Source organism: Scyliorhinus torazame, chromosome 19 (genome assembly GCF_047496885.1).
Source record: "Scyliorhinus torazame isolate Kashiwa2021f chromosome 19, sScyTor2.1, whole genome shotgun sequence".
NCBI lineage: Eukaryota > Metazoa > Chordata > Chondrichthyes > Carcharhiniformes > Scyliorhinidae > Scyliorhinus > Scyliorhinus torazame.
Window position 1 is genome coordinate 52703719 of NC_092725.1, and position 24673 is coordinate 52728391.

Consider the following 24673-nt stretch of genomic DNA (forward strand, 5'->3'; position numbering starts at 1 on the left):
TGATTCATGTGTAATTTGTGTAAAATAATCCAGGCAAGAAGTTAGTCAACTTCTTGGTTATGAAGTTCTAAGTTCTTGAAGCTAGTTTTAGTAATGATCTTACGAGTTGGGAAAGACATATAACATGTTAGTATGAGCAGATTTCAAAGGGAAAAAAGGAGGAAATAAGAACATTACTATATCATTGCGAGAAATGTTTAACTGAAGTAGTAAAACCATATTGGAGAGAAATATCTACCTTTCTGTGTATCAAAATTCTGTTTTCAGTTCATGTTGATCATTTCAAATAAATTAATAATCTGGTATTATTTGGGTAATAATTCCCTGTGGAAATGCGGACAGTGCCAAACATTTATTAACTGTACATTACCTACCTGCTATGTGTAATGATTAATGCATTTGTTTATATGTGTCCATCTCTTTATTTCACAATAGCCTCCATTCTGTGGAGTTGTCATTGTTTGCCTTGTATATTAGTTTTCTAAGTTTTGCTTGTGGGTTGTTGACTTAAGGAAAGATTATCAACCCAATCTCTTGGTATGTAACATCTCAGGTGGAGATACAGAATGTTTGTATGTGGGAGGATACTTAATGCATATGTTTTCTTCTGCAGTGCTCTCTAGCAAGGTGACGACACCGCAGGATGTGGTTCGATCAATTAAGGATGCGCTGAGTCAACATTTCAAGCGGCATGTGGAACTTCAGGTAGCCACAATGTGTCCAGAGCCCAGGAATTGGATGGGGCAATTTGAGTTTAGAGTCCAGGTCCATTGTTTGAATGACATTGAACACTGTTACATGACCTTTAATGACATAATTCTGTGCCACAACATAAAGATCTGATATCATGTTTTAGCATGCTTTTCAGGAGTAGATTTTAATGTTTGGGAGTTAAAATAGGACCTTGAAGGTAGTAATCTCTGGATCACTCTGTGCTAGTGAGAGTAGGAAGATGGGGAGAATCAATGTGTGGCTGGAGTCATAGTGCAGGAGGTACCAAACCTAAAGAGATAGCTTACACCTCTACAGGACTGGGACCAGTGTTCCCGCAGGGGACGTTCATTAGTGTGGATGGGGAGGATTGGCAGAAGAATATGCATCAGCAGGTAGAAAGGGAGTAAGGTGCATAAAGTGAGAGTGCTGCACAGTACACAAGAAGGGAGAGGACAAAGAAGGACTGTGAGGATATACAAAAGTTTACAATGAACATATGTAAATGCACAAAGATAGCCATATGAAAATATGATGTGGCGGCAATAATAAAAACCTGGCTTAAAATGGTCAAGGTGCAGAGCTTAATATTCAAGGATATAAAAGTGTTCATAAAAGACAGAGGGTGGTGGGTTGTTGGAGTTGAGGAGACAAAAAGGGGCGGGATTCTCAGACCCCCCGTCAGGTCAGAGAATCCCTGTGGGGGGGGGGGGGCGGGCGGCGTGAATCCCACCCCTCCGCTCCGACGCCGGCTGCCGTATTCTCTGGCGCAGGTTTTCGGGCGGCAGCGGGGGGTCATGCCACACCGGTCGTGGGCCGTTGGCAGCGCCGCCCCCCGGCAATTCTCCAGGCCCTGATGGGTCGAGCGGCTGTCGGTTTCTGGCCAGTTCCGCCGGCGTGGATTGGACATGGTCCCACACGACGGGACCTGGCAGGTATGTTGGCTGGTGCGGTCCTCTGGTGGGGGAGGTCCCCATGGTGTCCTGGCCCGCCATTGGGGCCCACTGATCTGCGGGATGGCCTGTGCTGTGGGGGCACCTCTTCCTTCTGCGTCGGCTTATGTAGGGCTCCGCCATGGCCGGCGCGGAGAAGTCACTCCCCCTGTGCATGCGCCAAAAGACGTCGGTGGTTCTGCGCATGCGGTAACTCGGGCAGTCCCTTCGGCACCAGATGGCGCGGCGCCAACCCCTCCTGTGCTGGCCTAGCCCCCGGAAGTACGGAGAATTCCACTACTTCTGGTTGGCCCGACGCCGGAGTGGTTCGCAGCGTTTTTTATGCCGGCGTCAGGCCATCGATCGCGCCGATTTGGGAAAATCCCGCTCCAGATGTGTCACCCTACTGTGGGTATTCTGTGGCGGGTGGAAGATCAAATCTGCAAGGAATCAGAGATGTGCAAGAATATAGAGTGGGGATATTGGGAGACTTTATTTGTCCAAATATCAATCAGGATATGAACATGGAGCAGGAGTAGGTTATTTAGTCCCTTGAGCCTGCTCCATCATTTAATAAGATCATGGCTAATCTGATAACCTCAATGTGCATTTTGCCTACTCCCAATAACCTATCACCCCTTGCTTACCAAGAACCTATCCACATCTGCCTTAAAAATTGTCATAATATGCACCCATTCACATCATGAGGTAAAAGCAGGCAGTGACAGACACCCAGGTGAGCCAATCAACATACAGAGCAGAACACGAGCAATCACCAGACCGAATACCAGAGGGGGGCTTCCAACTATAAAACACACGAGGCATCAGCACTCTGCCTCTTTCCACTGGTGACAACTGTAGTGACAGTCAGGGTGTAAAAATCATTCAACACCTTCTACATGTGGATTAGAGCGAGCCTGGTCTAGATAGTTAATGTTAGTTTACTTAGAGTAGTAGAGAGTCAACCCACAGGCACCTGTGTGCTTCGTTACTGAAGTTCAATAAATCTTATTGAACCAATGCCTACGTTTGGTGTATGCTTGATCATTTAACTGCATCGTGTTGCAGTCTGTGTTACCCCAGGGTGAATAACACGACAAAAATATTCTAGATTCTGCCTCCACCATCTTCTCAGGAAGAGAGTTCGAAAGACTCACGACACTCCCAAGAGCAAATGTTTTACCTCATCTCCGTTTTAAATGGCTGATCCCTTATTTTTAAACAGTGACCCCCTAGTCCTAGATCCTCCCATAAGAGGAAACATCTTCTCCACATTCACTCTGTCAATACCCCTCAGGGTCTTGTAAGTTTCAATCAAGTTGCCTCTTACTCTTCTAAATTCCAGCAGATACAATTCTAGCTTGTCCAACCTTTCCTTATAAGATAACCTGCCCATTCCGTGCAGAAGGACCTGTTCCTGTGCTGTACTTTTCTTTGTGCTTTGTTCTTTTAAACCATCTCTCAACTGCTTCCAATGCATTTACATACTTCCTTAAATAAGATGAAAAATACTGTTCACAGTACTCCAAGCGTGGTCTCACTAATGATTTGTATAACTGAAGCATAACCTCCCTACATTTGGATCAAATTCTCTTACAATGAATTACATTCTATTAGGTTTCCTAATTACTTGCTATACCTGTATACTAACCTTTTGCAATTCCTACATTGATAGCGCTAGAGTAAATACAAACAGGGGATAACTTACTTGACCAGTATGTCCGACTGGAAAGAAGGCACTGTTGGATCTGGTACTGGGAAATTAAACAGCCCAAGTGGATCAGGTCTCTTTGGGAGAACACTTAAGCAAGAGTGATCATCTAGTCCAAACCTTCTGATGCAAAGAGCAAGGAACTATCTAAAATAGGCTAAATTGGAAGGGGGCTAATTTCACTGGGATGCAAAATGGTATTACCAGGATAAAACTGTAATGCAATGGGTCATCTTCAAAGAGGAGATGCTTCAGGTGCAAGCTAGGTGCATTTCAACCAGGGCAAAAGGTAGGGGGACAAAAGCCCAGGCTCCTTGAATGGCAATGGAAATAGAAAATATATATTTAAAATTTTTCAATAAATTTAGAGTACCCAATTCTTTTTTTTTTTCTAATTAAGCGGCAATTTAGCGTGACCAATTCACCTACCCTACACATCTTTGGGTTGTGAGGGTGAGACCCATGCAGGCACAGGGAGAATGTACAATCTCCTCACGGATAGCACCACCGTGCCGCCCGGAAATAGAAAATATGGCGAAACAAAAGAGAGTTATTATGTATGTATGTCAGGTCAATTCTTTAAGAAAGAACCAGACCAACAATAATTTAAGAGGGGATGTAGGTGAAAAATAAGACCGGTAAAGAGGGAACATAAAAAAAGTGATAGTCAACATAAAAGAAAATCCAAAAATGTTCTACCAGCATGAAAATGTTAGAGGGTGATATATGCTTAGAATCATAGGGCAAGGCTAGAATACTTAATGAGTACATTTATTGGTATTTATTAAGGAGGAGAAATTTACTAAGACATTGATAGATATGGAGATGGTAGAGGTATTGGATGGTGTGAAAATTGAGTGGCAGATGATATGGAATTACTAATGTTACGATGATTGTAGAGACCAATAACGTTGAAAAATATGCGTTTCTCAAATGATCAATGGAAATACCAAAAGGTAAGATTTCACTTTGAAGACTTTTACTGTAACAGACAAATTAAAATGAACAGAGATCAAACATTTAGCTTTTTAAAAATATTTTATTGAGCCATTTATATATTCACACAACAAACATAATCACAAATCAAAACAATACTGGGCTGCAAATAACAAACTCAACAAAATACCTAACCCCCCACCATCCTGACTCTCACTTCCCAACTCCCCTGCCTACCCGTTTTTAAACCCCTCACCCTTCCCACTAACTGCTGACATCTTTACTTTTCTCGTAGAAGTTGATAAATGGCTGCAAACCCCTGCATAGACTCCCTCAAGGTGAACTTTATTTTTTCCAGCCTGAGAAACTGCCAGGTCATTCACCCACATCACATGGTTTTGGGGCCCGTGGGTCCCTCCATTCCAACAATATCCGTCTCCAGGCTACCAAGGAGGCAAAGGCCAAGACATCGGCCTCTCACACCCCCGGACCCCCGGGTCTTCTGGCACTCTGAAGATCGCTACTTCTGGACTTGGGAACGCCTTCACCTTCAGGATCTCTGACATAACATCAGCAAACCCCAGCCAGAATCCCCCAAGCTTCGGGCATGCCAATCCGCACATTGCCCACACCTGTTTTCCACTCCTTCAGAAATCTGCTCATCCTGGCCACCGTCATATGTGCCCTGTGGACCACCTTAAACTGGATAAGGTTAAGCCTAGCGCACGACGAGAATGCATTCCTCCTCAAGGCCTCCTCCATCTTACACTTCACTAACCCAATCGGGGCTCTTTCCCAAACCATCAGCTCTTTGTAAGTTTCTTATACCTTCACCTCCCCTACCCCTGTTCTTGACACCACCTTGTCCTGTAGCCCCTGGGGCGGCAGGTGAGGAAATGGACGGTACCTGCCTCCGAACAAAGTCCCTCACCTGCAAATACCGGAACTCATTCCCGAGAGGCAACTCAAATTCCTCCTCCAAGCTCGGAAAGCCACCCTCAGTGAACAGATCCCCAAACCGCTTAATCTCTTCCCGATGCCACCCCCGAACCCCCCATCCAGTCCCCCCGGAACAAACCGGTGATTTCCACAAATCGGGGTCAAAACCAAGGCCCCCTCCAGCCTCAGGTGCTGCTGCCACTGTCCCCACACCCTAAGGGCTGCCACAACCACTGGGCTTGTGGAGTAGCTGGCTGGCGAGAATGCAGAGGCGCTAAAGAAAGCCTTAGGAATAAAAATCGGGAAGTTCTGGAACACAAACCGGAAACTCGGGAGGACCATCATTTTCACCGATTGCACCTGTCCCGCCAATGACATCGGGAGTACATCCCACCTCTTAATATCCCCCTTCATCTGTTCCGCCACGATCAAACATTTAGTTAACAGACAGCTTTTCTTTGAAGTATCAGTTATGTTTCACATTAACTAGCTAATGCAATCAAAATATGTCTTACAAAATGTTTTTACTTTATACCATGGTTCTGACAAATATGTAGCATTAAAGGAACTGTTGCAAAGTCACTCCAGCTGTCCAGCAGAGGTTCACTTCGCCCACCCACAAAAAATGTACAACACTTAAGAAATAAGCGACACTTTGGTTGAGGAGAGGTGGGTGTGGAGGGGGGATGAGAGGGACAGGGAGCAAAGGGTGGTGGGGGGAGGAGGACAGTTGTGGGGGATGATAGTTCCATCTCCCTCGAAGAAAGAAATCTAATGTATATCGTCAATCAAGCAGTCTCCTCCCTGTGCTTGCTGTCTTTGTGGCCACTGGCATGAGCTCAGTGTACCTGCACGGGAGGGAAAAAAGTGCAGAAACATAATAATTAGTCCCCCTCCCTCGTGGACCATAGTAATTCTTCCCCATGCACAATAATAATTAGGCCTCTCCCATAAGTACATGCAGTAATTATTGCTGCCTTTCTGCTCTCTTCCCCCCCCCCCCCCACCCCATGCACTTGAAATAATTATTCTCATATTCCCCCACACATAGTAATCACTCTCCTTTTGCTCCCCCCCCCCATACACGTATAGTAATTATCCCCTTCCCCTCCGTGCGCTGCACACATAGTAATTAGGCTCAAATTTCCCCCACACCTTATGCACAAACACTAATTAGCCCCATCTCCTCCCACACAACAGGCAGGTGGTACAGGTATTAAAAAAGATATGTTTGCTTATTTGTTGTTACTTGCCACAAGATTATTGTAGTAGTTTGGTAGCACTATTTTGCTCTTGCACATAAGAGATAAATGCATTTTTAAAGCCGCAATCCCTTTACAAAGATTGTCCTTAACAGTTTATGTCCCTGGCGTAAAAACAGTACAGGAGGCTAAGGTCACCATCGTCCCAAATAACCATAGGCTGCTTTCCCCTTTGAGGTGGAGAGCTGACTTGTGGTGATTTAGCCTGAGGATCACCATACTTCCGGCGAGAGGTAAGATTGAGAAGGCGGGCCTTCATGAATGAACAATACCGTATAATAATTTGAGAACATCATTATCGGTACAACCTGCCATAAATACCATCTTATAAATAGGCAAGAAAGAACTAATTTTTTAAGCTTTGGAAGGTGCCGTACAATATTTTCAGGCCTTGTTATCATAGAATAATAGAATTTACAGTGTAGAAATAGGCCATTCGGCCCATCGAGTCAGCACCGACGCTTGGAAAGAGCACCCCACCCAAGCCCACACCTCTGCTCTATCCCAGTAACCCCACCCAACCTTTTTGGGACATTAAAGGCAATTTAGCATGGCCAACCCACCTAACCTGCACATCTTCGGACTGTGGGAGGAAACTGGAGCACCCGGAGGAAACCCACGCAGACACAGGGAGAACATGCAGATTCCGCACAAGTCTGACCCAAACCAGGAACAAAATTGTAGAATTACATTGCTTGATATAGTCTATAAGTCACCTAATAGTGGAAAGGGCGTAGAGGAATAAATTGCAGGGAAATTGGAGAGGTGCAAGAATTATAATGGAGGATCTGAATATCGACTGGGATAGTCTATAGGGCAAAGGGAGGCAAAAGTTCCTCGAACGTGTTCAGGAAAGTTTTCTACAGCATGTTTCCAACAAGAAAGAAAACACTCCCGGACCTGGTTCTTGGGAATGAGATGGGCCAAATGGATCCGATATCAAGAGAACATTTAGGGGACAGCAAACATTGTATTGTAAGGTTTAGGTTGCTTATAAAAAGGACAAGAAAAAATCTTGTGTAAGAATAATTGGTTGTGGGGGGGGGGGGGGGAAAGACGACATTCAATAGGGTAAGACTGGCCGGGTGCGGCGATGACCAGCTGAGTCGCACGTTTCGGCAGCTCCCTGTGAAACGGACTTTTGGGCTCTTAAAATTGCCGTTGGGGCTCCTATCAACGGCTGAAAACACCGTGCGGTAAACCAGAAGGGTGTTCCCCCTGGACACGGATGGAAAAAGGAGAGGAAAGTGGCCGGATTGCAGCGGATCCTTTGGAACAACGGCAAGGAAGGCAAGCAGAAACCAAGATGGCGTCGGAAGGTGGCAGTTTCATATGGGGCCCTGAACAACAAGAGTTTTTGAAACGCTGCGTGGAGGAGATAAAAAAGGAAATGAAGAAAGAGTTGTTGGCCCCGATATTACAGGCGATTGAAGGGCTGAAAGAGGAACAAAAGACCCAGGAGCAGGAGCTTCGGGTCGTGAAGGCGAAAGCAGCAGAGAATGAAAACGACATACAGGGCCTGGTGGTGAAGTCGGAGATACAGGAGGCACACCAGAAACGATCTGTGGAGAGGTTGGAGGCACTGGAAAATAACGCAAGGAGGAACAACTTGAGGATTCTTGGCCTTCCTGAAGGTGTGGAGGGGGCGGACGTCGGGGCATATGTGAGCACGATGCTGCACTCGTTAATGGGAGTGGAGGCCCCGACGGGTCCGTTGGAGGTGGAGGGAGCATACCGAGTTATGGTGCGAGGACCGAGAGCAGGAGAAGCTCCCAGAGCCATAGTGGTGAGATTTCTCCGTTTTAAGGATAGAGAAATGGTCCTTAGATGGGCGAAGAAAACTCGGTGTAGTAAATGGGAGAACGCGGTGATCCGCGTCTATCAAGATTGGAGTGCGGAGGTGGCGAGAAGGAGGGCGAGCTTTAATCGGGCCAAAGCGGTACTTCACAAAAAAAAGATAAAATTTGGAATGCTGCAACCGGCAAGACTGTGGGTCACATATCAAGGGAGGCACCACTACTTTGAGACGGCGGATGAAGCGTGGACTTTTATTGTAGAAGAAAAATTGGAATGATTGGACTACGAAAATGAACGTTTGGACAAAGTGGTGGGACGAGTGGGGGGGGGGGGGGGGGGCGAAGAGGGATTGTATGATTAATCCTGCGGTATGGTAACTTTTCTTTCTCCCACAGGTGGTGATGGGGGGAGGTGGGGAGGGAGAGGAGATGGGGCGTTGGCCATGGGAGGCGGGGCCGAGGGAGAGGCGCGGGCTTGGTTCCCGCGCTATGATAATTATGGCGGGAATAGAGAAGCAGGAAGGAGGGGGCGCCGCACGGGGCGAGCCGTGATCACGGGGGGAAGCCGAGGTCAGCCAGAGTTTGCTGACTTCTGGGAGCAACATGGGGGGAGTAATTACGCTAGCGGGGGGGGGGGGGAGGGGGAATTACTGGGTTGCTGCTGCTGGGGAAAGGGGGGGAGTGGGTGCGGGAAAGGATGGGCGGAGGGGCACCGTCTGGGAGAAATACAGCCGCGTGGGAACTGGGCGAGAAGCTGGAAAAAGATGATGGCTAACCGGCAAGGGGGGGGGGGGGTGGGAAGCCCCCCAACTCGGCTGATCACGTGGAACGTGAGGGGGCTTAACGGGCCGATAAAGAGGGCACGAGTACTCGCACACCTTAAGAAACTTAAAGCAGATGTGGTCATGTTACAGGAAACGCACCTGAAACTGATAGATCAGGTTAGGTTGCGCAAAGGATGGGTAGGGCAGGTGTTCCATTCGGGGCTGGATGCGAAAAACAGGGGGGTGGCTATATTAGTGGGGAAGCGGGTAATGTTCGAGGCAAAGACTATAGTGGCGGATAACGGGGGCAGATACGTGATGGTGAGTGGCAAATTACAGGGAGAGATGGTGGTGTTGGTAAACGTGTATGCCCCGAATTGGGACGATGCCAATTTTATGAGGCGAATGCTAGGACGCATCCCAGACCTAGAGACCGGAAAGCTGATAATGGGGGGAGACTTTAACACGGTGTTGGAACCAAGGCTGGATAGGTCGAAGTCCAGGACTGGTAGGAGGCCGGCAGCAGCCAAGGTGCTTAAGGATTTTATGGAGCAGATGGGAGGGGTGGACCCGTGGAGATTCAGTAGACCTAGGAGTAAGGAGTTCTCGTTTTTCTCCTATGTCCATAAAGTCTATTCACGCATAGACTTTTTTGTGTTGGGTAGGGCATTGATCCCGAGGGTGAGGGGAACGGAATATACGGCTATAGCCATTTCGGATCATGCCCCACACTGGGTAGACTTGGAGATAGGGGAGGAAACAAGAGGGCGTCCACCCTGGAGAATGGATATGGGACTAATGGCGGATGAGGGGGTGTGCTTAAGGGTGAGGGGATGCATTGAAAAGTACTTGGAACTCAATGACAATGGGGAGGTTCAGGTGGGAATGGTCTGGGAGGCGTTGAAGGCGGTGGTTAGGGGGGAGCTGATATCAATAAGGACACATAAAGGGAAGCAGGAGAGTAAGGAACGGGAGCGGTTGTTGCAAGAACTTTTGAGGGTGGACAGACAGTATGCGGAAGCACCGGAGGAGGGACTGTATAGGGAAAGGCAAAGGCTGCATGTGGAATTTGACTTGCTGACCACAGGCACTGCAGAGGCACAATGGAGGAAGGCGCAGGGTGTACAGTATGAATATGGAGAGAAGGCGAGCAGATTGCTGGCACACCAATTGAGGAAAAGGGGAGCAGCGAGGGAAATAGGGGGGGTGAGAGACGAAGATGGAGAGACAGAGCGGGGAGCGGAGAGAGTGAATGAAGTGTTTAAGACATTTTATAAAAAATTGTATGAAGCTCAACCCCCGGATGGGAGGGAGAGAATGATGGAGTTTTTGGATCGGCTGGAAATTCCCAAGGTGGAAGAGCAGGAAAGGATGGGATTGGGAGCACAGATCACGGTAGAAGAAGTGGTGAAAGGAATTAGGAACATGCAGACGGGAAAGGCCCCGGGACCGGACGGATTCCCAGTTGAATTTTACAGAAAATATTTGGACTTGCTCGCCCCGCTACTGACGAGGACCTTCAACGAGGCAAAGGAAAGGGGACAACTGCCCCCGACTATGTCAGAAGCAACGATATCGCTTCTTTTAAAGAAGGAAAAGGATCCGCTACAATGCGGGTCCTACAGACCAATCTCCCTCCTCAATGTAGATGCCAAGGTCTTGGCCAAGGTAATGGCAATGAGAATAGAGGAATGTGTCCCGGGGGTGGTTCATGAGGACCAAACTGGGTTTGTGAAGGGGAGACAGCTGAACACGAACATACGGAGGTTGTTAGGGGTAATGATGATGGCCCCACCAGAGGGTGAAACGGAGATAGTAGTGGCGATGGATGCCGAGAAAGCATTTGATAGAGTGGAGTGGGATTATCTGTGGGAGGTGTTGAGGAGATTTGGGTTCGGAGAGGGGTATGTTAGATGGGTGCAGCTGTTGTATAGGGCCCCAGTGGCGAGTGTGGTCACGAATGGACGGGGATCGGCATATTTTCGGCTCCATAGAGGGACAAGGCAGGGATGTCCTCTATCCCCATTACTGTTTGCACTGGCGATTGAGCCCCTGGCGATAGCGCTGAGAGGTTCCAAGGGATGGAGGGGAATACTTAGGGGAGGAGAAGAACACCGGGTATCTTTATATGCGGATGATCTGCTACTATATGTGGCGGATCCAGCGGAGGGGATGCCAGAAATAATGCGGATACTTGGGGAGTTTGGGGATTTTTCAGGGTATAAATTGAACATGGGAAAGAGTGAGCTGTTTGTGGTGCATCCAGGGGAGCAGAGTAGAGAAATAGAAGACCTACCGTTGAGGAAGGTAACAAGGGACTTTCGTTACCTGGGGATCCAGATAGCTAAGAATTGGGGCACATTGCACAGGCTAAATTTGACGCGGTTGGTGGAACAGATGGAGGAAGATTTCAAGAGATGGGATATGGTAGCATTGTCAATGGCAGGGAGGGTGCAGGCAGTTAAGATGGTGGTCCTCCCGAGATTCCTTTTTGTGTTTCAGTGTCTCCCGGTGGTGATCACGAAGGCTTTTTTCAAAAGGATAGAAAAGAGTATCATGGGTTTTGTTTGGGCCGGGAAGACTCCGAGAGTGAGGAAGGGATTCTTACAGCGTAGTAGGGATAGGGGGGGGCTGGCACTACCGAGCCTAAGTGAGTATTATTGGGCCGCTAATATTTCAATGGTGAGTAAGTGGATGGGAGAGGAGGAAGGAGCGGCGTGGAAGAGATTAGAGAGGTCGTCCTGTAGGGGGACCAGCCTGCAGGCTATGGTGACAGCCCCATTGCCGTTCTCACCAAGGAACTATACCACGAGTCCGGTGGTGGTAGCTACACTGAAGATTTGGGGACAGTGGAGACGACATAGGGGAAAGACCGGAGCACTGGGGGGGTCCCCGATAAGAAACAACCATAGGTTTGCCCCGGGGGGAATGGATGGGGGATATGGAATGTGGCAAAGAGCAGGTATAACGCAATTGAAAGATCTATTTGTGGATGGGAAGTTTGCGAGTCTGGGAGCGCTGACCGAGAAATATGGGTTGCTCCAAGGGAATGCATTCAGGTACATGCAATTGAGGGCTTTTGCGAGGCAGCAGGTGAGGGAATTCCCGCAGCTCCCGACACAAGAGGTGCAGGACAGAGTCATCTCAAAGAAATGGGTGGGGGACGGTAAGGTGTCGGATATATATAGGGAAATGAGAGACGAAGGGGAGACTATGATGGACGAACTAAAAGGGAAATGGGAAGAAGAGCTAGGGGAGGAGATTGAGGAGGGGATGTGGGCAGATGCCCTAAACAGGGTAAACTCGTCGTCCTCGTGCGCCAGGCTAAGCCTGATTCAGTTTAAGGTATTACACAGGGCACATATGACTGGAACACGGCTCAGTAAATTTTTTGGGGTGGAGGATAGGTGTGCGAGGTGCTCGAGAAGCCCAGCGAATCATACCCGTATGTTTTGGTCATGCCCGGCACTACAGGGGTTTTGGATGGGGGTGACAAAGGTGCTTTCGAAAGTAGTAGGAGTCCGGGTCGAACCAAGCTGGGGGTTGGCTATATTTGGGGTTACACAAGAGCCGGGAGTGCAGGAGGCGAAAGAGGCCGATGTTTTGGCCTTTGCGTCCCTAGTAGCCCGGCGCAGAATATTGCTAATGTGGAAAGAAGCCAAGCCCCCGGGGGTGGAGACCTGGATAAATGATATGGCGGGGTTCATAAAGTTAGAGCGGATTAAGTTCGTCCTAAGGGGGTCGGCTCAAGGGTTTACTAGGCGGTGGCAACCGTTCGTCGAATATCTTGCGGAAATATAGATAGGGGAGAACAAAGAAGGCAGCAGCAGCGGCCCAGGACTTGGGGGGGGGGGGGGGGGGGGGTGTGTGGCCTGAGACAAGGCAGTTGCCAATTAGGGCTAGTTTTTATTTTTTGTTATTTAATATTTATTTATTTGTTGTTGTTTTTGTTTAAATTTAAAAAAGGTCATTATTATCTGTATTGTTACAATGTTGTGTAAAGGATGCACAATGTACTGTGTTGGTTGACCAAAAATTTTCAATAAAATATTTAAAAAAAAAAAAAAATAGGGTAAGACTGGATCTAGGTCTGATAAATGGGAATCTGAGGTTGGCAGGAAAAACGATAGTTGAACAATTGGTTATCTTAAAAGGAGTGTGTTTGGGCACAGTCGAGCTATATTCCCTCAAAAGGGTAAGGTTGGGCAAACAAACCTGGAGCTCCCTGGATGACAAAAGAGATAGAGATTAGAATGAGGAAGAAAAAATGTGCTTTTGGCAGATGTCAGGTGGGTATCTCAATGGAGAACCAGGCTCAATATGCAAGGTTCAAAGGGAAGTAAGAGGAGCAAGGAGGGTGAATGAAAAGAGACTGGCAGCTAACATAAAAGGGAATATATAGGCATGCAAATAGAAAAAGGGTGGTCAAAGGAGATGTAGAGCTGATCAGGGACCAAATGGGGAATTTGCACAGAAACAGGGTGAATAGCTGGAAGTATTAAATGAATACTTTGGCTCTGTTTTTACCAAGGAAGAACATTGGTCATGGTGAAAGAAGAGGTAATTAATAGACTGAAATTTAAAAAAAAGCTAAGGAGGGAGTATTAAATAGGCTGCCTATGCTTAACATGATAATGCACCATGACCAGATGCGATGCATCCGAGCATACTGAGGGATGTTGTGGAGTCACTGACCATAGTTCTCCAGTCTTCCTTGAACTTGGGTGGTTCCAGAAGACTGGACATTTGCAAATGTTACACCCTTGTTCAAAAAAGGGTGTAAAGATAACCCCAACAAATACAGACAGTCAATTGAACTTCAGGTGATGGGAAATTAATAGTCACATGGACAAATGTGGGTTAATTATGAAATGCCAGCAGGGATTCGTTGAGGGAGAATCATGTTTAACTAGAGTTTGCTGGAGTTTTTTGAAGAAGTAACAGAAAAGGTCAGTGAGGATAATGCTATTGATGTGATGTACAGAATTTTAAAAAATATAGACCTCCAAGAGACATTTTATACAATGTGCACAACAAGCTTGTGAGCACAGTTATAGCTCATGGAATAAAATGGACAGTCGCAACAAGGAAGCAAAGTTGGCCGAGTGAAAGAGTTAATGGAAGTTTTCTGCCAGGAGGAAAGATTGTAATGGAGTTCCTCAGGGGTCAAAGACAGGATCCTTGCTGTTATCTGACCTTGGTGTCCAGGGCACAATTTCAAAATTTATGGGGTGATACAAAACTTTGTAACATTGTGAACTGTGAAGAGGATAGTGTAGAACTTCAAAAGATCATAGACAAGTTGCTGGAATGGGGGTCAGGTGGCAGACTAAGTTTGGTGTAGAGAGATGTGAAATGATACATTTTGGTAAGAAGAACATGGAGACAATATAAACTTAAGTATACAAGCCTGAAGAGGGTGCAGGAACAGGGGGAACTGGGTGTATATGTGCATAAGTTAATTGATGGTAACGAGTCAAATTGAGAGCACAACAAAGCATACAGTCTCCTAGGCTTTATTGGTCAGGGATTGACGGCAGGAAGAAACTGTTTCTACTTGTGAAAGGATCGAGAATGAGAGCGTACAGGTTTAAAGTAATTTGAAAAAAGTGACACGAGATAAAACTTTTCATGCAACATGTTTAAAGTCTGGCGGGCATGTCTAAGAGTGTGGTGAAGGCAGGTTTAATCACGGCATTCAAAAGGGAATTAGACTTTTTTTGGAAATGAAGAATGTGTAGGGTTACAGGAAAGGGTGGTGAACTTGCTCGTTTGGAGAGCTGGTGCAGATACGATGGGCCGAATGGCATTCTGTACTGTAATAATTTTGAGATTCTGTGATACTCTGATTCAAATTTGTTGTTCAGTAAGTGGTTGCAATCTATTGTTGGAGTGAAATCAATATCTTTTTGAGCTCTTGACTGCAATTCCACAGGGCGGCACAGTAGCACAGTGGTTAGCACTGTTGCTTCACAACACCTGGGTCCCAGGATCGGTTCCTGGCTTGGGTCACTGTTTGTGCAAAGTCTGCACATTCTCCCCGTGTCTGCGTGAGTTTCCTCTGGGTTCTCCGGTTTCCTCCCACAAGTCCCGAAGTACGTGCTGTTAGGTGAATTGGACATTCTGACTTCTCCCTCTGTGTACCCAAACAGGTGCCGGAGTGTGGCGACTAGGGGATTTTCACAATAACCTCATTGCGGTGTTAATGTAAGCCTACTTATGACACTTATAAAGATTATTATTTAAAAAATATTCCACCTCCCATATATGTTGAAGGTGAGACTCAAAAATATGTTGAATACTTCCTGTACCTTGACAGCTATCTCTCTCACAAGGCCATTGTTTATGATAATGACAGCAGCAAGTGTATTACAACAAAGACCTCCCCAAGTCAACAGAAGTCCTAGTGTGCAGAGCAGTTGAAGTCACCACACTCCATAATGTGATTTGAATTTTACATTCAGTTTGAGGGGGAGATGAGGAGTGGGTCTGGGACTATGTCTTTAAGCTTAAATAAAGGCAATTATGAGGGCATGAAACCCTAGCTGGTTAAAATGAATTGGCAAATTAGGTTAAGGGATAGATCCATAGAGACTCAGTGGCAAACATTTAAGGGGATATTTCAGAATGCACAGAATAGATGCATTCCAATGAATAAGAAAAACTACAAGGGATAGCCACCATCCATGATTAACTAGAAAAGTTAAAGATAGTATCAAACTTAAAGAAAATACATTAAACTGCAAAGAGAGGTGGTAGGTCGGAAGATTGGACAGAATATAATGAACAGCAAAGGATAACTTTCGGATTAACAAGGAGGGGGAAATTTTAGTGTGAGAAAGCTAGCCAGAATTATAAAAGCAGATAGTAAGAGTATTTACAAATGTTTTAACAAGAAATGTGAGCGTTGGTCCGATAGAAAATGAGTAGCGAATTGGTAATGAAATATAAGGAGATGACAGATGAATTAAACAGGTATTTTCCATCTATCTTCACTATAGAGTTTGCAAGTAACTTCCCAGGAGCAGCTATAAAACAGGAGATGGCAGAGAGGGAGGAATTCTAGAAAATTGTCACCAGAGAAGTGGTACTGAGTAGATTATTGGAGCTGCTGACTGACAAGAGCACAGGTCCTGATGGACTTTATCCTAGGGTCATAAGGGACATGTCTAGTGAAATGGTTGATGCATTGGTTTTAATTTTCCAAAACGCTCAGGATTTGGGGAAGATCATGGAATTTACAGTGCAGAAGGAGGCCATTCAGCCCATCAAGTCTGCACCAGCCCTAGAAAAGTGCGCCCTACTTAAGCCCACATCTCCACCATATCCCTGTAACCCAGTAACCCCACCTAACCTTTTGGACACTAAAGGGCAATTTAGAATGGCCAATCCACCTAACCTGCACATCTTTAGACTGTGGGAGGAAACCGGAGCACCCGGAGGAAACCCACGCAGATATGGTGAGAAAGTGCAAACTCCACACTGCCAGTCACCCAAGGCGGGAATTGAATCTGGGTGCCTGGAGCTGTGAGGCAGCAATGCTAACCACTGTGCCACCATGCTTCCCATTTGATCGGAAGATAATAAATGCAACTCCATTATTCAAAGAGGGAGGAGACAGAAAGCAAGAAACAACAAACCAGTTAACTTAATATCTGTTGTAGGAAAGATTAGAAGCTATTATTAAAGAAGTTACAGCAGGTCACTTGGATGAATTCAAGCTAATCGGGCAGATTCAACGTGGTTTTGTAAAAAGGAAATCATGTTTAACCAACTTATTAGAGTTCTTTGAGGAAGTAACTTTTGCTGTGGATAAAGGGAAGCCAGTGGATATACTGTACTGTATTCCAGGAGGCATTAATAATAATAACACATCAAAGGTTATTGCAGAAAATAAAAGCTCATGTTATAGGGGGTAACATTGGCATGGATAGAAGATTGGCTTGTGAGCAGGAAGCCCAGGGAGTGGCATAAATGGGTCTTTTTCAGGTTGGCGAGGGGTGTGCCACAGGAATTAGTGCTGAGACCTCAACTGTTTCTCATTTATATAAATGACTTGGATGAAGGGATTGAGGGGATGGTTGCCCAATTTGCTGATTACCTAAATATAGGTAGGAAAGTAAGCTGTGAAGTGGTCATAAGGAGGCTACAAAAATATATATGTGTGTGGGCAACGATCTAGTAAATGGAGTATAATGTGGGAAAACGTCAAATTGCCCATTTTGGCAGGAAGAATAAAAAAGGCATATCTAAACAGTGAGTGATTTCAGAGGAGTTTGGGTGTACTAGTACATGAATCACAAAATGCGAGTATGTAGGTAAAACAAGTCATTAGGACATTTCTAGCTTATTGTGAAGGGAATTGAATACAAAAGTAGGGAGGTTATGCTTCAGTTGTACAGAGCACTAGTGAGATCAGGGCACAATATCAAAGTGCTTTTGGCAGGGTGCTTCGCAATGGCTGGAATGCCGAGATGGAGACCGCTCTTCAACGGCAATTTTGGGCCTTGGGGACTTTCTCCCCGGTTGATGCCACAATTTGAGATGCGATTTTTCCAGCATTGGCGATCTGAACACGCCTGCAGCACAGCTCCTCACAGATCAGGGCACCATTTTGAAAGGCTGACCAATCTCTACACCACCCACTTTCAGGACCCACCCCACAGCCTTTTCTGCAGCCTCAGGATTCAATGGGAGGACTGTCAGACAAAGGCCAGTGTCCTCCTTGAAGCTAGTTCCAGGAGCATTTAGACAAAACTGCAAAGTTAGCTTTGATGACCTGGACACTGTCTGGATGGCTGAAAATTGTTTTCCAAACCAGGTCCTTTTTTTATTGACACTAAGATGGTCAAAGAAAACATTTCACAGATACTCTGAAGCTCTCCTTGAAGCACAGCAGCATTGATGTTAATGTGTGACAGGAGCTTGCTACAACTTGTCCATCAAATTGCATCAATGCCTTCACGATGGGCGGCACGGTAGCACAGTGGTTAGACCTGTTGCTTCACAGCGCCAGGGTCCTAGGTTCGATTCCCGGCTTGGTTCACTGTCTATGCGGAGTTTGCACGTTCTCCCTGTGCCTGTGTGGATTTCCTCCGGGTGCCTCCGGTTTCCTCCTCCAAGTCCCGAAAGATGTGCTGTTCTGTAATTCGGATATTCTGAATTCTCCCCCCCGTATACCCGAACAGGTGCTGGAATGTGGCGACTAGGGGATTTTCACGGTAACTTCATTGTTGTGTTAATGTAAGCCTACTTGTGACAATAAAGATTATTATAAAAATATTATAAGGCAGAGGCTACAGAGATATAAGTAAAAGGAAGCAAGTCCTTCACTCTGGATCCCACTAAGGGCGGATCGCTTAGCTCAGTTGGCTGGGCAACTGGTTAGTGATGTCTAGCGGCACCACCTGTGGAAGTTCAATTCCTATACCGGCTGAGGTTATTCATGAAGGCCTCGCCTTCTCGACCTTGCCCCTCTCCTGAAGTGTTGTGACCCTCAGATTAAATCACCACCAGTCAGCTCTCAAAGGGGAAAGCAGCGCATGGGTGATGTAGCGACATTTACATTTACCTAAGACATCCTGTCCCATGTGCCCAAAGATGTGTCAATGAAGCAGAAGCTCGCAACTTTGAATTGATTTCATTCTCGAATCACGGGTAGCTGACGACAGTTCATTTAAAAGGAATAAATGAACATGTTAATCAAAGAGGTAGAAAAAATGTTTGAGGCAGAACAGACTTGAATATGAACAAAATTGATCCAAGAAACCCACCTGTGAACTGAACAGTTGAAAGAGTTTGGAGTATGAGGCAGTATGATATGGCAGTAAGAGTACTGGAAAGAATAAATACAAACATCCATTGTTATATATTTTTATTGCTTTCTCCATTGATCTCTTATGCCCGAGATAACTCGGATACAAATAGCTTTCTCAATTATAGTGAAGAAATGCTGAACTATAAAATGCACTAATTTTTAAATGTTAATTCTCTGGTTAATTGATTAAATATTAGCAGGGAGTTAATTAAATGTGAATAATTACAAAATTTGGTCTAATAATTAACTTGGGCATGTTATTAAAATTTACAGAGTATCATGAAATTTGATTAACAATTTTTAGTGGTGAATTTAATTTTTTTAATTTGGATTAATTTACTAAAAATTCAGCCTCAACAGTAATGGGTTGAATGGTGAATCAGTTTAAAGTGGCTTGATTATAAAAGTTCATTTGAAAACCTTTATAAAATGGAGTTCGTAAACTTTAAAACCTAAAAGCATTAGGGGGATTATTATAATAAAAATCAAACAACACTAATGTATCAAAAAATGAAATTCTGTGTGTCCTAGAGAAAATATGTCTGACTGGATGAGCACGATTGGTGATATCACTGACACATTCTGAAGAAGCCTATGTCAAAACTGATCAAAATAAATCTCAAAATGTTTGTCTTTGAAACGAACAACAAAAAGGGATGCCTGAGTGGAAAGCTTGAAGAGATGTACTTTTTCCACAACAATATTTGCAGTTTGCCCATGGTATTGCTGTGAGTTTATCAGATGTACTCTATTGTAAGAAAATGTGTTTATATAGAACCGTACATGTTTGCACTATATCCAAAAGCATAATAAAATCAGTGAATTATTTTTGAAGTTTTAAAAACCATGTATACATGACGAGTCCCTAAAATCAGCAGATGACCAGATAATTGCTATTGCAGGGTTGAGGGAGACATTGACTAGGAGCTCCTTACTCCTCAGTACTTGGACTATTTGCATTCACCGCAGCAAGCACATGAAGGGAGTGGACTAGAGGGAGCAGTAAATTGACAATTTTTCAGAAAATACCTTGGAAAAGATCATTTTAATAATAATAATCTTTATTAGTGTCACAAGTAGGCTAACATTATCACTGCAATGAGGTTACTGTGAAAAGCCCCTAGTCGCCACATTATGGCACCTGTTCGGGTACACTGAGGGAGAATTCAGAATGTCCAATTCACCTAACAAGCATGTCTTTCGGGATTTGTGGGAGGAAACCTGAGCACCCGGAGGAAACCCACGCAGACACGGAGAGAACGTGCAGCCTCTGCACAGACAGTGACTGAAGCCGGGTCCCTGGAGCTGTGCAGCAACAGTGCTAACCACTGCTACCATGTTTACCATATCTGTTTAGGAGCAAAGAGTTAGAATTGCATTTACCTTTGTGAAATGGAAAACTAATTTCTAAGCAGTGATTATTATTAGCTCTCTCGTACTCTCTCTCTCTCTCTCTCTCTCTCTCTCTCTCTCTCTCTCTCTCTCTCTCTCTCTCACACACGCATACAGATACATACAGTCACAGCACCCCCTCCCACCCCAAATCCACCAAGGGGATACAGACTTTATGAGCCTTTTTTATTTAAAGAAATGCCAATTTTATCTGATTGAAACTTTTCAAAACAATCCTTAAACTTCTGTTCAAATAATTTATAGAAGGATCTGTTTGAAAAGCTGAAGGAAAATATTCAGGCATTTGGAATGACTAAACATCCATTGTGATCCTGAGAAATTAAGTGCTATATTCATCCGTCCTTGCCCAGACTACGAAATTAGCTTTCAGATAGCAAGGTCAAAATTCTAGACAAAACTATCAAATGCAAGACCAAACTTTCAGGAGAGGCCTTCAGCTTAACTTATTTATAAAATTACACAAATGCAAACTTGAATTTACAGCTTCTATACAGGCCAACTGTGTCACGATGTAAACCTTCCTTGCTTAATCTCACTTTAATAACATATTCTTCCATTCCTTTCTTCCTCCTACTTAGTCCCCTCAAATGCTGTTTGTCTCGATCAGTCTACATTGTACTGAGCTCCACATTTTCCTCACACTCTTGCCTCTGAATATTTTAATCAATTTAATTAATTAAGTTTTTGTATACCTTTCATTGTTCTACTTTTGAAATTTGTTTAAAAAAACATTGAGTGCTTAATTATTTAACTTACTTTTCATAGTATGAAATTCTGACTTGCCAATCAAGAGGAGCTTCTTTCATAAGATCGAATAAGTGAACTGGCAATTCTGCAGTCTTTCCAGGATCTCCTAAGGTGTCTTTTGTCTGAAATGTAGTTACTGTTGAGTGGCTAAAGATTGCAGTCAATTTATGAACAGCAAGGTCACACAAACCACAACAAAATCTGCCCAGTTCATTTACTGTAATGTTGTTGAGTTAAATGTTGACCAAGATTTAGGGAAAACTCTCTTCGCTTTCAAATTGTGTCAACAGGCAATTGGAACTTGGTTTACCAGGTCATTTGAAAGACTGAACTTCTGACAGTCTGACAACTGCTTTCAGCTGCTAGTTTTGATTGTGAGATCAGTTCCTTAAATGAAGCTTGATCCCACAATCTGCTGACTTGGGCCAAGTGTGCTGCTACTGATCTTTTAAAAAATATATATATATTTTATTAAAGTTTTCAAACACAATTTTTCCACACAAATCAACAAAAACGGTAACACGATAACTAATAGATAACATTGTTTAAATAAAGTAGTGAACTAACAAAGTAACACAAAATAGTGCTCCCCTCCCCGCCCCTCCACCCCATCTAGAACAAAAACAATTTACCCCCCCCCCCCCCCTTTCTGGGCTGCTGCTGGCGGCTATCTATTTTCCCCCTACCATTCCGCAAGATAGTCGAGGAACGGTTGCCACCGCCTGGAGAACCCCATAGCCGATCCTCTCAGCGCAAACTTCATCCGTTCCAGTTTTAGGAACCTTGCCATATCGTTTATCCAGGCCTCCACGCCGGGGGGTTTCGCTTCCTTCCACATGAATAAAATCCTTCGCCGGGCTACCAGGGACGCAAAGGCCACAATATCGGCCTCTTTTGCCTCCAGCACTCCCGGCTCATCCGCAACCCCAAATATAGCTAACCCCCAGCTTGGCGTGACCCGGACCTTCACCACCTTCGAGATCACTCTTGCCACTCCCCTCCAGTACTCCTCCAATGCTGGACACGACCAAAACATATGTGTGTGGTTCGCCGGGCTTCCCCCGCACCTCCCGCACCTGTCCTCCACTCCGAAGAACCTGCTCAACCTAGCTCCCGTTATGTGTGCTCTATGTAGCACCTTAAATTGGATCAGGCTAAGCCTGGCACATGAGGAAGAGGAATTTACCCTACTTAAGGCATCAGCCCACAGATTCTCCTCAATCTCCTCCCCGAGCTCCTCTTCCCATTTTCCTTTCAGCTCTTCTACCAGCTCCTCCCCCTCTTCTCTCATCTCCCGGTATATTTCGGACACTTTGCCCTCCCCGACCCCCCCCCCCCCCCCCCCCCGAAATCACTCTATCCTGGATCCCCTGTGTCGGGAGCAGCGGAAATTCCCTCACCTGTTGTCTCGTGAATGCCCTCACCTGCATATACCTAAAGATATTCCCCGGAGGCAGCTCATACTTTTCCTCTAGCGCTCCCAAGCTCGCAAACGTCCCATCTATAAATAAGTCTCCCACTCTCCTAATTCCTGCCCGGTGCCAGCTCTGGAACCCTCCGTCCAGCCTTCCTGGGACAAACCTATGGTTGTTCCTGATCGGGGACCACACCGAGGCTCCCAATACACCCTTCTGTCGCCTCCATTGCCCCCGCTGCTACTGATCTAAGCTAACATTTTGTCATTAATAGTTTCTTGTTCTCCAGCTCCAGTGATGCTGCTATAATTTAAATTAGAAATAATTGGGACTTTCCCAAATTTGTGAATGGAATCATTTAAGTAATCCGACTGAGCACTGTAAAAGCTTATTCCTGTGTCGGGTCAATGATGGATTCATGAAGTTTGGCACAGGAACCAGAGGCGAAAGAGCAGGAGTGGACCTCTGTGGTAGAAAGGGGTCTGCCAGCCGCAAGAGTGGGGCCTCTGAGCTGGGATATTTCGGATATTGGCATGGGGAGAATGAGCAGGGTCTGGAGGATGAAAAGCAGGTGCTTTTCATGTTACAGCATGTTACAGCTGGGATCAGAACAAGATGGAGTTGGGCTAAAGAACTCTGACATTTCAGGGGTTGACATACTTGAAGGAATAGGGTTAGGGACGAAAGAGATTAAAAAGCATAGCCAGGCCAAACCTTTGTAAATGAACAGGGCTGGGAGAGTGAGGAGGCAGAAGAAAAGGGAGAACATTTGATTTGATTTATTGTCATGTGTACCAATGTACAGTGAAAAGCATTGTTCTGCGTATCAGTCCAGACAGATCGTTCCATACATGTAAAAAACATAGGACATACATAAATACATAGACACCGGCATCGGGTGAAGCATAAGAAGTGCAGTATTACTCAGTAGAGAACATGTGTGAAGAGATCAGTTCAGTCCCTAAGAGTGTCGTTCAGGATTCTGGTGACTGAGGAAGAAGCTGTTTTTGAACTCGTTAGTGCGTGTTCTCAGACTTTTGTATCTCCTGCCAGATGGAAGAGGTTGGAAGAGAGAATAACCCAGGTGGGAGGGGTCTTTGATTTTGCTGCCCACTTACCAAAGGCAGTGAGAGGTGTAGACAAGAGTCGATGGATGGGAGGCGGATTCCCGTGATGGACTGGGCTGTTTTCACGACTCTCTGTAGTTTCTTACAGTCTTGGACCGAGCAGTTGCCATACCAGGCTGTGTTGCAGCCAGATAGGATGCTTTCTATGGTGCATCTGTAAAAATTATTCAGAGTCAATGTGGACATGCTGAATTTCCTTAGTTTGCTAAGAAAGTATAGGCTCTGTTGTGCTTTCTTGGTTGTAGCGTCGACCTGGGTGGACCAGGACATAGTGTCGGTGATGTGTGCACCTGGGAATTTGAAGCTGTCAACCATCTCCACCTCGGCACCATTGATGCAGACAGGTGTGTACGACACTTCGCTTCTTGAAGTCAATGACCAGCTCCTTAGTTTTGCTGACGTTGAGGTAGAGATTCATGTCGTTACACCATGCCACTAGGTTCTCTAACTCCCTCCAATACGAATGATGAAGGGCATGGGAAATGTAACAATGATGATAGAAGAGAACACAAAAATGTTAATGGTTGGAAGTTAATGGCTTTAGAATCATGGAAGTTACAGTGCCATTCGGCCCATCGAGTCTGCACCAGCCCTTGGAAAGAGCACCCTACTCAAGCCCACGCCGCCACACTATCCCTGTAACCCAGTAATCTGACTTAACCTTTTTGGACACTAAGGGCAATTTAGCCAATCAACCTAACCTGCACATCTTTGGACTTTAGTATAAGTTTAAAAAGAAACTGGTAGTTATGAAACTAATAGAATTAAAGGCAAATCTCCAGAATCTGGTATCTGATATTTTCTGCCCCAACTTTTATAAAAGAAAGAAAAGAAATTGAAGATCCATTTACCTTAATTCCCTGCAGCACTGTAGACTCAGGAATTATTGTTTTCAATTTAGTGTACCCAATCATTTTTTCCAATTAAGGGCCACTTTTAGCGTGGCAAATCCACCTATCCTGCACATCTTTGGGTTGTGAGGGCAAAACCCACGCAAACACAGGGAGAATGGGCAAACTCCACACAGACAGTGACCCAGAGTCGGGATCGAACCTGAGATCTCGGCGCCATGAGGCAGCAGTGCTAACCACTGTGCTGCCCTG

The 24673-nt window shown here is 45.3% G+C and overlaps 1 protein-coding gene across 4 annotated transcripts in view; it reads left to right on the top strand.

Moving 5' to 3' along the window:
• LOC140396128 (UPF0606 protein KIAA1549) overlaps nt 1-24673 on the top strand; it is a 347260-nt gene that overhangs the window by 180343 nt on the left and 142244 nt on the right. For all 4 annotated transcript variants that reach the window (XM_072484278.1, XM_072484281.1, XM_072484279.1 and 1 more), the window contains one exon: nt 614-705. In XM_072484278.1, coding sequence (XP_072340379.1) covers nt 614-705 — 92 coding nt within the window. The remainder of the gene's footprint in view (nt 1-613; nt 706-24673) is intronic.